The following is a 16,760-nucleotide window of genomic DNA, read 5'->3' on the forward strand; positions in this document are numbered from 1 at the left end:
TGAGCGGCCAGCAGCCGCAGTGAGCGGCCGTCCAGAAGCCGGCGACTGATCTGCCTCGCCAGAGAAGAGCGAAATGATGGTGCCAACTTGGGCCAGTGAAGCAACATCCTCCACAACTAGATTGAAGAACAAGACGACAGCAACTTGTCTGTTCCCCTTCCCCCAATTCCCCAGCACTGTTCCCATTCCCCCAATTCCCCCAATAAAAATCTTAAAAAAAAAAACAAAAAAAACATGCTAGACTTATAAACAGAATAATAAAATACATAGTCTAAATGTAAGAGCTTAAGGTGAACTTAGTTTTTAAAAATTTTATAACAAATTTGAATGTGAATATTTTAAGTGAAAGTAGATGAAGTAATCTCTATATACAAAAGAAACATGAGGGCAGAAGGAAGGAAGGAAAGAAGGAATGGAAGGGAGGGAGGGGAGGAGGGAGGGGAGAAAGAAAAACAAAAACCTCACATTGATAACTTAAATATGTCTCCTGGTACACATGTGTAAGAGATTCTCTATGGTATCACTGGCTTGAACGGTTTCTGAATTTTCATTTTTATTGAATTACTCTCCAAAGAGGATATGTTAATTCATATTCCCGTGACCCTTACATAAGAGTTCCTAATTCTCCATGTCTTTGCTAATACTTGATATTGGCTATTGTTTTAATTTTTGTAAGTCCAATCAGTGTGAACTGGTATCTTGTATAATTTTATTTGCATATTACCTCATTACTAGTGAGGATGAATATTGTTTCATAAATTTATTTGCTATTTCCGTGTCCTCGCCTGTGAATTAATATCTTCTAAATTTACCCATTTAAACAATTGAATTGTTCTTATTGTTTTCTAGAAGCTTTTTATATACACCGAATATTAAATGTCTTTTATATATCTTGGTAATGTCTTCTTCCAATCTATTTCTTTTTAATTTGGCATATGGAATCCTGAAGAGAAAAAAGTTAATTTTGACATAATAATCATACCAAGAATAATTGAGCTTTATTGAGAGCTTACTATGTACCAGTTCTAACCACTTTGTACCTATTGATTCATTTAATCTTTCTAACAACCTTTGATTTTGGTACCCATATTACACTTATTTTCCAAATAAGGAAACATGATAAAGTTGAAAAAGTTAAGGGATTTAAAAAAAAAATCTATCCTTGCTCTTAGATCATTAAGATATTATCTTACATTTTCTTCTAGCAGTCTTATTTTTCGCACAGTCTTTAATCCATTTGGAGTTTACCATTGTACAAAATGTGAGATAAGGACCTAATTTAATTTTTCCCCCCACGTCGCTTCTAGAATTGTAAACCTTAAACGGCTTTCCATTTTCTATAGAATAAAGATCAAACTCCCCATCATGGCAGACACACATTTTCTGGTCCCAAATGACCCAACTGGTCTTTTAGCTGCTTTTCTCTCAAGTAATCTCTTTACCAGTCAAAAAAGTCTACTCACCATTTCCTTAAAATGCCATGGAACTTTTCTAATTTTATATCTTTCCTCAAGCCTTTCCCTCAATTTGGAGTAACAGTTAAACTTTCTTGTCTGCAAGGGAAAATTCTAATCCTCCAAAGCACAGTTGAAAAGTGATCTCCTGTGTGAATGCCTTTCCCAAAGTAGTCTCCTTCCTATTCTTCTCTTTTCTTCTTCCCATTCTCCTTTCAAAAGTCAATTATTTTCCTGCTCTGTGCTTTACACAATTTTTTGTATTATTTTGATCTTTATGACTTTATCATATGTCTTGAGCATGTATTGTTTCTTTCTTAGAAACCATATGCCTTTTGCTTGCAGGTTTGTTCACTCAGACATCTATTCAACATTTGTTGAATGCCTATTATGTGCTAGATACTTGAATATACAAATTTCCAAGTAGTTCAAACTATTAAGAAAGGCTTATATACAAAATATTATAATTTATATTGATAAGTTATTGTAGTACTTGATAGATATAAATGTGTGATGAAAATATAGATAGATAGATATAAATATGCTGATGATCGCAGATTTCTCTTCTACTGCTACTCCAACATACACTAACAAAAATGTTAAAACAACTCACACCTCCCCCACTCCCCCTATGGCCCCAAGTTCAGAATTTGTGGGATAGAATTGAAGGAATCACAGAGACAAAAAGGGATGGGTTTTGGCCTTGAGGCTACATTTAGGATTTCAGGAATATGGATAAAAGAAGAAAAAGGATTATTATGAACTATATATTTGGATCCATTTTAATATCTTTTGAGAGACTTGAATAAAAAAATGGAATTCTCTTTTAATTTCTTTTGGCTATTGAGGTGTGTCTCCATACAAGGTTTAGTGTGGGCACAAACACCCCAGTACCTATTAAAACATCTTGTACTCAATGAATTTGTGAAAAATTAAAAATATTACAATGTTTTATACTATGAAAAAAATTAAGCCATTAGGGTTGCATTCCTCAGAACAGACGAAAATTATTATATAAGTAGACCAATGGATTTTGAAAAAAAAAAAAAGATATGTAGTCTAATGATTTGGAAAACAGATAAGTAAAATGAAAGACTAAAATTTATCCATGGTCCTACCCGTAAGAAATAATGCTTCTAATATGTTGAATTCTTCCTCTAGTTTTTAATGCATACTCATTAAACAAACATTTATTGAACTACTATAAGCTAGACACTGTACTGGGTCATAGAGATACGGCCCAGAATAAAAGAGACAATATTCACTGTTTACATGGAGCTTACATTCTAGATGTAGGAGACAAGAAATTAACAAAATTAATTGATAAAGAATATAATGTACTAAAAGATAAGTGTTATTATGAAAAATAAGTCATGAGAGAATAAGAAGTGTGGGGGAGAGTAGACATTGCAATTTTAATAAGGTGGCCAGGAAAGACTTCAAGTGACATTTGAGCAAAGAGTTGAAGTAGGTAGAGGAACAAACCCTGTGGATTGTAGATATCTAGAATGACAAGTACAAAGTCCCAAGCACGCACTTACTTAGTTAACATTTACTGTCAAATAAATGGTTATGGTTGGAATAGAACTCCACTTTCTACATGTGACCCAAATCTAATCAACACATCTGATTTCCCTGGCCACTTTTCCCTGTGATTGGATATTTAGGTTGTTTCCTTCTTCTTTTTTGCTTCTTTTCTTTTCTTTTCTCTTCTTATCCTACCACAAATTATGCTGTAATTAATTTTTATGATTGCCTTTATAAATATTTCTATAGGATAGAGTCCTAGAAGTAGACAGCCTTGGTTCATATTGCTAAATTGCTTCCAGAGAAACTATACCAATTTCTATTTCAACAATCAGCATAGAAAAGTACCTATTTCATCAAATGTTTGCCAGTACTGAGTAGTCCCATAAAAAAAAAATTTGTTAATTTGGTATATGAGAATGCTATCACATTTTAATTTAAAATAATAAAAATTTATTTAATTATTAGTGAGGTTGAATTTTAAAATATATTCTCTGTCATTATTTGTGAATGAATTATTTCTAACACTCTTCTATTGGAGTCTTAGTGTTTTATTTTCTTATTGATCTTTGAATATTTGAACAGGTTTATTATAGTCATTATAATGTTAACCCGATTTGCTACTCCTTAAAGTAGCAATTTAAATATAAAAAACAAAAATAAAAAGCTGTCTTAAAAATAATGGACATCTAGTAATACTGATTTATTTGTCAAAGTTTTATAACAACGTTTTGATATTTGAAGATCAGAATAAGGGAGTAGGATAATGCTAAACTAACAGAAACAAATGCCTATTTCACTAACATTGGATAATATTTAAAAATATCTAAAAATATTATTTTCTATAGAAGTTTGAATATTTGCAGTAAACTTCTTTAGCTATACTTAACAACTATTAAGCCCCAACCATATACTAGGCTCAATTTTAAGTTGTTCCATTAACATTTATAATTATTATGCTTAACAACATTAGTATTCTCATTTTACAGCTAAAGAACGTGAGGCTCAAAGAAAATAAGCCTAGTAGGTACCTATGCCTAGTAAGTAGGAACTCTTGGGACTTACGTTCTTTCCCTTGCATCACACTTATGATATTCAAGAAATGTAAATCTCTTGAATTAAATAATAGTTGAATATTTCAACTGAATCAAGTCATAAAATGACATAAAATTTTGACTTACCCGGCCAGACCCTGAAACAGTGGGCATATTTCTTAATTCATACACAGCAACCTGCCCATCACTGTCTCCTACTAGAAGGCAATCTGTATGTTTGGCGAAGAGAACGGTTGTGAACTTGATTCCAGGGTTAGCAACTTTCACAATCAGAGGGTCCAAACTGCAATGAAGATTTTATTTGTAAATTCAGCTGTTGTTAATATGTTATTTTCATATACAAACTAAGAAAAATCTGAAATAATTCTCATGATTTCATGTAACAAAAACCCAAAGCTTCATTGAGAGTTTCCAGAATCAAAACAACTGCTTAATATTCCTTATTCAATGAAAATTTTCACTTTTTTAATGAACTAATTTTAACTAGATGAAGCAATTCACAAATAACACGTGAACTCATAAGTTAAACTCCTGTGATGGTTAATTTTATGTATTAACTTGGTTAGGCTATGGTACCCAGTTATTTGGTCAAACACCAGGCTACACTTTGCTGGGAAGATATTTTTTTTTAGAGGTGACTAACATTTAAATCACTATAATTTGAATAAAGCAGATTAACCTCCATAATGTGGGTAGATTAACCCAATTTGTTGAAGGCCTTAAAAGAAAAGACTGAGTTACCCGAAGTGGAATAAAATTCTGCCTCTAGACTATCTTTGGAGTCAGGACTGCAACATGGATGGATTCCTGATGGAAATTCGAGCTTGCCAGCCTGTCTTGCAGATGTGGGTCTTGCCAGGCCCTACAATCATGTGAGCTAGTTCCTTAAAATAAATCTCTTTCTCTCTCTTTATTGGTTCTGTTTCTCTGGAGACCCTGACTAATACAACTCCTTAAATAATAAATGTCTTTTAATAGAAGGATATTTTGATCCAAATGAACCTTTGAAACATAAAATACTATTTTGAACAAGAACTGTTCCTACTCTTATTCATCCAAAGCAGCCCACTGATGCCCTTAAGAAACAAATAGGAGCAATAACTTGCATATTTCTTCTGAAGAAATGCTTCCCTAGGAACTAGAGTTTCACCAGAAAAATTAAAATCAGAGATGGATGGGATCATTTAAGTAGCCACTTTATACATTAGTCATCTCATACTCAAAAATAATTGCTTTGTGATGTAATCCTTGATTTTTGGTGCAAACTGTTTTATAGAACAAGCCATGACACAATTTTAAAGTTACTAAATTATTAACTTTTCAGAAAAAGTTTGCCATTAAGAATAAACCCACTGAATTTTACATTATTTATTTTAAACAGGAATGTATTTCCCTGCTCTTTCTATTAATAACTAGCATAAAGATCTATAATATTTTCCAAATGAAGAAGTGGAATCATTAAACGCCATCAGGTATTGCATAAACTCTCATATTAAAAAGATAGATGGGTCTAGATGACACTCTAATATAATTTTGGTGTAACACCTTAAATCAAAAAATTTAATGAAATACATGCTCCTTTGAATATGTTTTGAAATAAGGTAAGAGAATAAATATTTTTAAAAATAATCATTTTGTACTTTGTATCCTATTGTACAAAATCTTCAGTTAAGAACAATCAGCTGCCTCTGCATTCTTCTATAAGCCAGGCAATGAAAAAGAATTCAAGGTAGCTATGATATCCTATAGGAGCCTGTGATAGTTTGAGGAGACGAGTGGTGTAACCTATTTTTATTCAAATATTTCAAAAACTACATAGGGTGTAAGTAATTAACATTAAGATAGTATTCTGGCATATATTTTTATTATTCTTAAATAACTCTCACAAATTGAACACTGCCTATTTTAAAGTAACTACAACTCTCTCCAGCTGATGTCAAAACTATGCGGTATCATTTAGTTTGAACTGCTTCTACTAGAAATAGCCCCAAGAAAAATATTAACAGTTACGTGCTGATGTGAAGATCCCAAACCTCCACTCTGCTCTCATTGGCAGCTGCAAATACATAGGATGACTTTGGAGACCAGGCAACATCATAAACAACGTAAGTAGTTGGATAAAAACTCAAAAATGGCTTGAGATTCTCCTGTTGCCATATAATAACACCCCAATCTGCAGAACAGCTTAAGAATACATCATGACAAAATGGGTTCCATGCTATTTTATACACTGGACCCTAGAATTAAAAAATAAATTAAAATACATATATAAATAGTATTTTATATCTTATACTTTAAACTTGACCAATAAATTAAAATTGCTAATATTTCTAAAAGATTTATGCACCATGCATTATTATGTGGGTATTATTTTAGCTGAGAGTAAGGTCATAAATTGAATCTTTCCTAAGTCATGCCATACAGAAATATAAAAATATAGTCCATACAAGTATCACTAAATATTAATACATATTATACTTATTTCCTTTAAAAAATATAAAGAGTACTAAAAAAATAACAGAAATGGAGAAAAGGAGGAAAATATAGATAGGACAATAATAACAGATATGGAGAATAGGTATATGCCAGAGACAATTTTACTCTGGGATCAGCATATTATCATAAGCAAAGTTTTTCAGAAACAAATAAAAATTGTGACTTCCATAACTTACAAGAAGAAATCAAGGATATCTAGAAGCCAAATAAAATGTCCCACACATTATTGGTGGTTTCCATACAAGAAAGCACTTATTTTGAATCAGCAGTTTTAACTCTGAAGTTGTCAATTTATTGCATATTAACAATACTGTGTATAATGATACTATTGTTTCAGAAATATTACAAGATCAATTTTCCATACGTACTATAATTAAACTAACCTTATGTCCTCTGTAGGTATCTAGGTATTGTTCATTATATGAACAAGAACATTTGTGAATATGACCTTCCTCAGTGCCAGCCAAATAGATATTTGTGTCCTACAACAAAAAAAGTCAAAATATATTAATAAATGTGCTAAATATAAGATTATACCATTCAAAATCTATTACCAAGAAATTCAAGAACCAAAACTAGAAATGCTATCTTAAAGATAGTTTTCTGGTGTCGTTTTCTTTCTATCATGATTTTAGCAATAATTAAACTACCTGTAGGACACTGAGCAAAGAAAACATAGAGTTATTTCTTGCTGGTATAGAGGGTAGAACTTAGTACTCTGTCTAGAAATTACATGGACACACACTGGCTTAAAATGAGGAAGAAACGTTCTAACAGTTGGAACTAGCAGTCCAGGGAAATAAGTGTTTTTTCATTAGAACTAGTCAAAGAGAAGACAGGTGACTTAATAACCATTTATGTATTTAAATGCTAAAGAAATAATTCTTTAGGAATTCTGTTAGGAATGAGAAATTAAACTAGATCATATCTCAGACATCTTTAACCCTAAATGTATTTACAAATAAGGATTTTAAATGTATTTCTGATAGGGAAGTCATGGTCAAAAAGTCGGAAAGTCCGTGTTTTGTGTTCTGGCTATGGAAAGTCAGCACCACCTGGGAGCATTTAGAGCTGCAGGGTCTCAGGATTTACCTCAGACCTACTGACTCAGGATCTGCATTTTAACAAGATTTCCAAGTAATTTATATGAACATTAAAATCTGAGGCACACTGCTCTTGTGGATACCAGTACTTAAGAATGCAACTACTAGAGCATGGGATGTATGCAGTTTTAAATTACACAATAAAGTACAATTTTTTTCCCCACAGTAGTACTACTAATTTACATTCAGCAGTAAATAAAAGTTTCCTTTGACCCACATTCTCTCCAACAGTTGGCTATATCAGAAATCTTAAATTTTGCCATCTATTAAGTTGAAAATTATGCCTAATGGTTTTCAGTTTCATTCACGTGAATATTAACAAGTTTGAGGACATTTTATGTTTATTGGCCATTTATACTTCCTCTTCTGTTCATACCTCTTGACCATTTTACTAACAACTTGTCTTTTTCATATTCTTTTGTATAAGTTCTTTATATATTACATATATTACAAATATCTTCTCCCAGTGTATGTTATTTTTACTTTCTTTGATGTCTTTTGGCAAACAATAGTTCTCATTTCAATGTAGCTTGTATTATATTTTATATTGTTAGCATTTTCTGTCCTTTGTTGAAGAAGTTTTTCCTACTTTGAGGTCATAGAGATATTCTCCTACATATCGTTCTAAAGTTTTTTTTTGTTTAGAATAGGGTAGGGATCTAATTCCATTTTTCATATGGCTAATGATTATCTCAACATCATTTACAAGTAGGTCAACTTTCTCTAGAGGTTACTGTCTAAGGTTGGGTTCCTCAGTATATAAACTCTGCTACTCTGAGATTTTCATGCAAGAGATGTACTGGGGAGATCTCTCAAGGATGCTTTGAGGAAAACAGGAAATGAGCAGAGATCTAAGTTGAACTATGATACCGAAACCAGATAAAGACATTACAAGAAAACTATAGACCAATTCCCCTTACAAAAACGTAAAAATACTAAACAAAATTTTAACATATTAAATCCAACAGTATATTAAAAGGGTTAATCATGATCAAGTGGGGTTTATACCAGGAACAAACATTTAAAAAAATCAATCAATATAATTCACCATATTAACAAACTTTGAAAGAAAAATGATGTAATCATATCAATAGGTGCAAATAAAGCATTTGATAAAAACCCAGCATCCATTCCTGATAAAAATCTCAACAAACAGCAACGTAATGGGACTTCCTCAACCTGATTAATTCCACCTACAAAAATCTTTCAGCTTACATCATATTTAATAGTAAAAGACTGAATGCTTTCTCCCTAAGATCAACAATAAGACAGGAATGTCTGTTTTCACCACTTCCATTCATTCTTGTGCTGGAGGTTCTAACCAGTGCAATAGTCAATAAAAAAAAATTTAAAAATTAAAAAAAAGGTAACCAGGTTAGAAAAGAAAAAGTACAACTCTTTATTTACAGACTACATGATCATCTCGAATTCCTCACACCAAGGACATTTCTAGGACACCAGACTAAGACTAGGGATTTTCAACCCAGCACTATTGACATTTTGGGCTAGCTAATTCATTGTTGCGGGGGAGAAGGGGCAGTGTTTGTCTTGTGCATTGTAGGATGTTTAGCAGCATTCCTGGACTTAGCTCACTAGATGCCAATAGCACTCTTCCCCATACCCCACCTCCTACAGCTGCAACAACCAAAAACTTCTTAAGACATTGTGAAATGCCCCCTGGTGGGACAATATCCCCCTCCACCACCAATCTCTGTTCATATTGAGAACCACTGTTCTAGAGTTAAGGTGAAAAGCAGATTAGAGGAATTTGAGAATGAAGGTGGTTAGAATATGACAACAGTGTTATAAAAATGAAACATAATAGAGGCCTGAACTACATCAGTAGTAGTAAGCTTGGATTGGAAGGAGTGGCCAATAGGACTTAAATATTATTTGGAAGACAGGGTAGAACAGAGTAGGAGCTCAAGTCTGGATCTGCAGTGGATCATGGTGTCACTAAAGACACGACCGTATTATTATACACGTAACAGAAAACACACAGGATATGTTTTCTCAAGTGTGTCCTAATGGCTGAATTTTCTGTTCCCAAAGAAACTCCAAAGAATTAGAAAAAGTAGGGCTTCCTTAACTGTTCTTTATTTGATTCTGGTCTGGGTAAGCAGGAACTTAAGTGGTCTTCCTGATCCCCAGAATCAGCAGAGTCACCACTACATTGAGAATATAGAGGTCTCTATGTATGCATTTGATTTCTATCAGCATGACAGAGCAGCAGAGCACAAAAAAACGGGCAAGGAGGGGCACTCAAGTTAAACATACAGTTGTAATGATGATCCTGCCATAGATCCTCAGAAGTAACGGCCTTTCCTCTAGAAAACAGTGTAGTCCACTGAAATGTGCCATTCTACCTTAGGTTGGCAGCTATGTTTGTTATTTTTTTACTCACAAGACACAATATTAATTAACATGCTAATCTTTTGTCTTGCATTATATCTTAATCCACTTCAATTACTGAACATTATTATATGCGGTAGTAAATAATGGATTGAAATAATTTACCTTGGGATGAAAAGCAAAACACATTCCAGGAGCCTGTCGAGATATCAAAGCTTCACCTTTCTTTTCCTTTTCCCCTCCTTTTTTGCTGCTTCTGGCAGCAGTTCGCTTCAAACGCATCAAATCTTTATTTAAAGAAAAAACATGTATATCTTATTTACCACATGAAAATGTATTGTAGATCTAATGTGTGTCCCTCTGCAAACGATATTATGATTTCTGCCATCTTTTGCATGGGATTAGGTTAAAATTAGCAAATACCAGAACTAGGTGCTTACAAAAACAATGACCAAGCCCAGTTTTTTTCTTATTTAGCAAAACCAAAATTTGGCACCTCTTACACATGGCTCACTCGGAAGTTTTAATTCAGCATATAACAGGAGAAAGATAATTTGATATATACATATGGATACATATTTTTTACCGTGACAGTTCAGTCCTTTCCGTATAACCCATTTGGAGATTCTTCCATCTGCTGATATAGAAACGAGTATTTCTCTTTTGTCATCACCCGTTGTTCCTCTATCTTGCTCTATCCACTGGAGCTGCCATACAGGTCCCAAATGTTTTTGAGGTGATTCACTGAAACAGGGAAAGTTACTAAATATAGAATCATTATAATAATTTTTTTAAAAAGACTTTGAGTATAAGTGATAAGGACAGCTCTGTAGAGCACCATGACCTACTTACAGAATGGTGCTTTAATTGTTCAAAACCGAACTTCAAATATTTTGAACAATGGGGAAAATGATCACTTTTCTACCTAATAGTCACTGCTACTTTTCTTATTTCTTACAAAAGAAAATTTGTACTGCCTTTAACTATAGTAGGTGTCATAACAGGAATATAAGAGCAAATATTTCCTTCCTTTTCAAAATCTATTTCACTTTATTCACTAACTTTTCCTAGTTGTGTACATTTAGTTTATTTTAGACACATTGAATATAAGTATCTTCATCTTTATATGGATTTTTTGCATAGCTTAAATGAACAAGTTGTTTAAGTTTTATTCACTTCTCAGTGAACTTTAAAATCACTTCTCAGAATGCTGACTGTTTTCCTATCAGATTAATGGGTTGCTCTGTTCCTAACACTGACTCCCTTGATTTTTTTATGCCAACCTCCAAAACAATAGTTCTGAATCTTTTTAAAAATCATATATATTTTTGATTATTTGGTAAACGTCATGGACCCTCTTCCTGGAAATAAGCAGTAAGGCCCACACTTACAAAACTATGCAAATAGTCAAAATTAAGTTTAAGAACCCCTGCTTTAATGCCTATTTCCATCCAGCTCTAGCTAAGTTTATTCAAACACTAATATGCCACCTCATTTTTGCCTCATTGGTATCTAGTCTATTACAGAAACCTAACATATTCAATATCTTTTCTCTTTAACTGTTTCATTTTCTCAATATGACTCATTCATGTATTCATTCATTCTTTTTTTATTAGTTTCAGTTGTATTCATTCATTCTTAATTAAACACTTACTGTAATCCTGTTAATATATCTGATATTAAGTGCATACTGAAAATACAAAGGTAAGTAAGACTTAATCCTTGCCCTCAAGGAGCTTACAGCCTCCTCAGGAAGATACATACACACACACAAACAATTTATATACACCATGATATTTGCTGTGATGAAGATATGTATAGGATGCACAAAAGAATGGGAATGTTTCCTGGAGGAGATAAAATTGAAGCAATACAGGGTACAAAGAATCAGTGGTATGATTAGTAAGTTCTGGAGATTCTAATGTACAGCATGGTGACTACAGTTAATGATACTGTATTGTATACTTGAAATATGCTGAGAGAGTAGACCTTAAGTGTTCTCTCCACAAAAAAGGAAAAAAGGTAACTATGTGAGGTGATGGGTATGTTAATTAATTTGACTGTGGTAATCATTTCACAATGTATACATATGAATATATTTAATCATCACATTGTACAACTTTAAAAATCACACTATACTACCTAAATATATACAATTTTTGTCAGTTATACCTCAATCAAGCTGGAAAAAAATTAAATTTTTTAAAAAGAAACAAGAAATATGCATAAACTGTCATGCCAACGGAAGTTTGTAGGTGAAGTAGGCAGAGAAGAAGATGAAAGAGCTATTAGGACAAAACATTCCAGTGGGAGAGACAGCATGAGGGATTATTAAATAATGGTTTGAAAAATAATGGTCACTCTCATTAACAGCGTAAACACTCACCCTGAACCAAATACCCTGAGTAAATTTTTACTTCTTCCTAAGAAAGCATGTATTATATGTTTATCTAATTCTTAGATTCTCACCTACTATCCAGAACTGGGACGTTACTGGTGCTCTGTACGTTATAGACTGCAATGGTGCCATTGTGATAGCCAACTGCTAAAAGGTTAGGTGTTCCAATAGAAAAATCCACAGCAGTAACTCCGTATGGACTCTGATAAATACGTTCTGGCCACTAAATAAGATAATAATTATATTACATTTTAAACTTGGTTTTGTAGACCACGGTAAGGTAGGGTATGATGATGGCTGAAATCTAGTCTGGTGTTTTTAACACACTACATGGAAAAAAAGACAACCTACTGACGACGGATCTTGTACCAGTCCTTCTACATGTTTAAAATTGCTTTCTTTCTTTCTTTTACGCTATATTAACCCAGCTTTCTAAGAGACTGGGACTATTTATAAAAACTCATTTTTATGTGCTCTTCTGATCCTTTTCTAAGTCTTCCACTTTACATTTCAGTTGTGAATTAAAACTAAATGTAAAACTATAAAGTAACAAATTGACTAGGACTATTTAGCAAAAAACATGACATGATTTGTATTCATTCTCTTTGAAAAATTCATGGCAATAAGATGTTCATATTATCTATTTTATATCCATTGAGGATGGTAGAAATCTATCTTATAAGGTGATAAGGAATCATTCATATATTAAGAGACAACTTGATATTAAATTATTACTGTTACTAATGTAATTTCCAAATTTTTACTGTTACTAATGTAATTTCCAAATTTATAAATTTTCATTTATAAATTCATTCTTCTTTATAATTAGCTGCAATAAACAATAATGGTTCAGCTCTGGATCATTAACTCTAACAGCACATAGTAGATGCTCAATAAATATTTATTGAATGAATTTGTAAATGAATTTACTTTATCCTGTATCAACAAAAACAAGTTTTAATTGTTACATATTTAAACCAAAGGAAATAAAGTCTTGCTTGAAAAAAATTTCTTGACTTTGATAATTATCACATTCAACTGTCTACTTTATGAGAATTATGCAAACATTTAACTAAATAAAAATGGGTCTTATTCCTATTCGGGTTACCATAGGATTCTTTATTGACCAGCAACAAGCCAATCCTTTTCTTTGCTCTTTAAATCCAAAGTGCCCATAGCCAACAGCCAAAAGGTCCTGAAAATCAGAAAAATACATTTAAAATAAGATAGAATGGCATACAAATATTGAGAAATGTATAAAGATGCATATTAATGAACTGTGTTAAAAATTGTGATAAGGCATTTCAAAAATACCAGCATACCATCTATTTTTACTCTATAGCTCCATATTTCTAAACAAAATTATAATAATAATCACATTTTCAGACTAAAGAATACCCAAAAGAACCAACAGCTAACAACTTCTTTTACTTAATATTAACATAATCTTTCAAGATTGTATTATTACATTATAGCATCTTATGGGTTTTTGAGAAGGACCTAATAATTTCAAATGTACAATAAAAGACATTTAAGTTAAAGGCAGGTGCTATGGACTGAATTGTGTTTCCTCCCTCAAAATTCATACGTTGGATTCCTAATCCCCAATGTGATTATATTGGAGGATAGAGTTTTTAGGAGGTTATTAAGGTTAAATGAGGTAATAAGGGTGGGGTCCTAATCTGATAGTGTCGGTGGCCTTATAAAGAGAGGAGGAGACACCAAAGCTGTCCACCATGAGGACACAGTGAAGGCCACCATCTACAAGCCAGGAGGAGAGATTTCACAGTCTCCTGGACCTCCCAGCCTCCAGAACTGTGAGAAAATACATTTCTGTTGTTTAAGCCACTCAGTTTATGGTATTTTTGTTATGCAACACAAGCTGATTAACACAACAGGTCATTTTAAAAAATGCTACTGTAAGTACAGATAGACAAAAAATTTAAAAACAGCCTCTTCTTTACAATCAGAATACCTTTATAAAAAACATATTATTATATTTTCTTGACATCACCCTACTTTCAAGTTAGCATCACCTCTCCACAATTCCCTCTGCTTTAAAACACTCTTCACTGCCACCCTTTATACCCTGGCATTGACAAACTCCCATTGATCTGTTCTAGTCTCAGCATAGGCACCGCTTCCTCTAAGAAGCATTCATGAGCCCTCTTATATGCTCCCACAGCATTATTTATTTTCCTTAGTTAAGCATATAGAAAACCATTATATGGGCAGGGTCCGTGTGTGAGTAAATCACTACAGTATCTCTAGTGTCTTAACAGAGTTCTTGGCACAGAGTTAATGTTCAATAAATACGTGTAGAATGAAGAAGAAATATGATAGATGCCATCTGTCATATATTTTTTAACTTCATTTACAAGTATTTAATTTTAATCTCAATGGCAATATGTTAATTTTTTAAATGCTAGTATGTTGTTTCTAAATATGATTCACCTGTCTTTATTAGTCATTATTGATTTATTAAATCTCACATATCTACAAGATGTTCTCAAATAGTTTTATAAAGATAAACCCATACAGAAAATATTTTATTTTATTAAAAATATAACATACATAATTTAAATAATAGTTAGGTTTCAACAAAAATAATTATAGACACTCTGCTTTTTAATAACCATAACAACTACCATGTTTGCACATAGCACCTTATAAGGTGTGGTAATAAAATAATAAGGCTAATTATTAAACATATATAGTACAATACACTAGTTTATTTAAACAAATACATTAGTTTTGACCACTTTAAAAATACACTAAATATTTACTCCAAAGATACTGGTGTTACACAAAAGTTTTTTGGAATCACTAGTTGAGAATCATGTCTTCATAACCAGTTTATAAACCACTGGAGAAAATAATTCTCATTACTCTAGAATCATCTCTGTTTTACAAGGAAACACACCAGCTTGATGATTCATCTAATTTGTTTCAAGATGATTTTTAGCAGTGTAGTACTTAAGAGCAAGAAAACCGGAGGCAGATGACTGGGTTTGAATTCTACCTGTTTTACTTACCAGTTGTGTAACTTTGGGCATGTTATTTATCCTTTCTGAGCTTCAGTTTTCTCATCAACATAATGGGGAAATTAATACCTAACTCACAGTTTTAATTAATTAAGTTTTGTTAATACAACTAAAATGCTTATAGCAGTGCCTGGTACATAGTAAGTGCTATTTATTTGCTATTACTAGTAGTAATAGTATTGTAAGGAATCTCAAAATTAATTTGCACATTTGCAGGGTCACTGAATGAAATATTGTATATATTTCTGAATATAATTAATTTAAGGAGAATAAAAAATTTGGGTACATGAGTTTGATATATTTTAAAATAAGTCAATTATATACTATCTTCTAGCTCACTTCTCAATATCTGATACAGATTCAGAGAATGTCATGCCCCAAGTACATCTCCTAAAATAAAAATGGCAATGTTTAGATATTAAAGGAGAAAAACATTCTTTGTAACTATTTGCATTTTCCCCTTTTAGAAACATGAACTTGTTTTAGAGGCATTTTAAAACTAGGGCTTATGTCCATTTAAATACCTTGCCTAAAATCTAAGGGAAAAGAAAATCGTTATTAGTATTTGACAATTGTCCTTAAATATTAAAGACAAATTGTTAAAACATCCGATAACTTACTGGATTTATTTTATTCCAGGCAAGGCTGCTCACATTAAGGCCTTTAGTTAAGTCACAGGAAAAGGACCAAAGTCGTTCCAAATTGGCTGGTATTGTTGATTGTTGAGCACCTATTTCTATTTCTTCCTCCTCTTCCTTCTTAACCACTTTTTCTACCTCCGCAAGATTTTCACCTTCTAAAAAGTCTTCAGGCTCTTCAAGTTCTGGTTCTAAAATTAAGCCAAATAAAAAGATTATTGCCCTCTCCATCTACAGAAGCCTGCCAAAGGCTCCAAACAGCATCTCTACCTACCACTGAAACTTTAAGCACCGTTGGATCTGTTGGATCATATGGCACAAGTGACAGGGCACCCTGAACAACCCCCTGGCCTGTTGCAGAATCTTCTATTGTTCTGGGCCCCACTCAAAGCTAGCAGCTTTTCGGGTCACTCAACAAATGGGCCAAAGTAGCACATCCAAATAAGGAATATGTTGCCTCTAAAATGCGAAGAGGTCCACTAGGCATCGTTCCTCTTTTTTGTTGTAAGAGGGAATAGATGCAACAATTTATCCTTCATTTTAGAAGATATATCTGGACATAGTCCACATAATTGGACAACTAGAAATTTCACTGAGGTGAAAGGCCCCTGAAATTTTGTCAGATGTATTAGTCACCCTCTGACATGTAAACGTCTTACCAATAAGTCTACTTCTTGTTCCCTAGGTCCAGTC

At 32.7% G+C, this 16,760-nt stretch overlaps 1 protein-coding gene across 1 annotated transcript in view; it reads right to left on the reverse strand.

Moving 5' to 3' along the window:
* The window catches only part of DNAI4 (dynein axonemal intermediate chain 4), a 65,706-nt gene that overhangs the window by 6,050 nt on the left and 42,896 nt on the right, over positions 1-16,760 (reverse strand). The window contains 8 exon segments of the mRNA XM_019646704.1: positions 4,163-4,319; positions 6,047-6,273; positions 6,916-7,014; positions 10,153-10,274; positions 10,574-10,731; positions 12,457-12,608; positions 13,494-13,580; positions 16,050-16,258. Of these exon segments, the coding sequence (XP_019502249.1) occupies positions 4,163-4,319; positions 6,047-6,273; positions 6,916-7,014; positions 10,153-10,274; positions 10,574-10,731; positions 12,457-12,608; positions 13,494-13,580; positions 16,050-16,258 (1,211 nt within the window).

The sequence above is a fragment of the Hipposideros armiger genome, unplaced genomic scaffold, assembly GCF_001890085.2.
Source record: "Hipposideros armiger isolate ML-2016 unplaced genomic scaffold, ASM189008v1 scaffold_106, whole genome shotgun sequence".
Classification (NCBI taxonomy): Eukaryota; Metazoa; Chordata; class Mammalia; order Chiroptera; family Hipposideridae; genus Hipposideros; species Hipposideros armiger.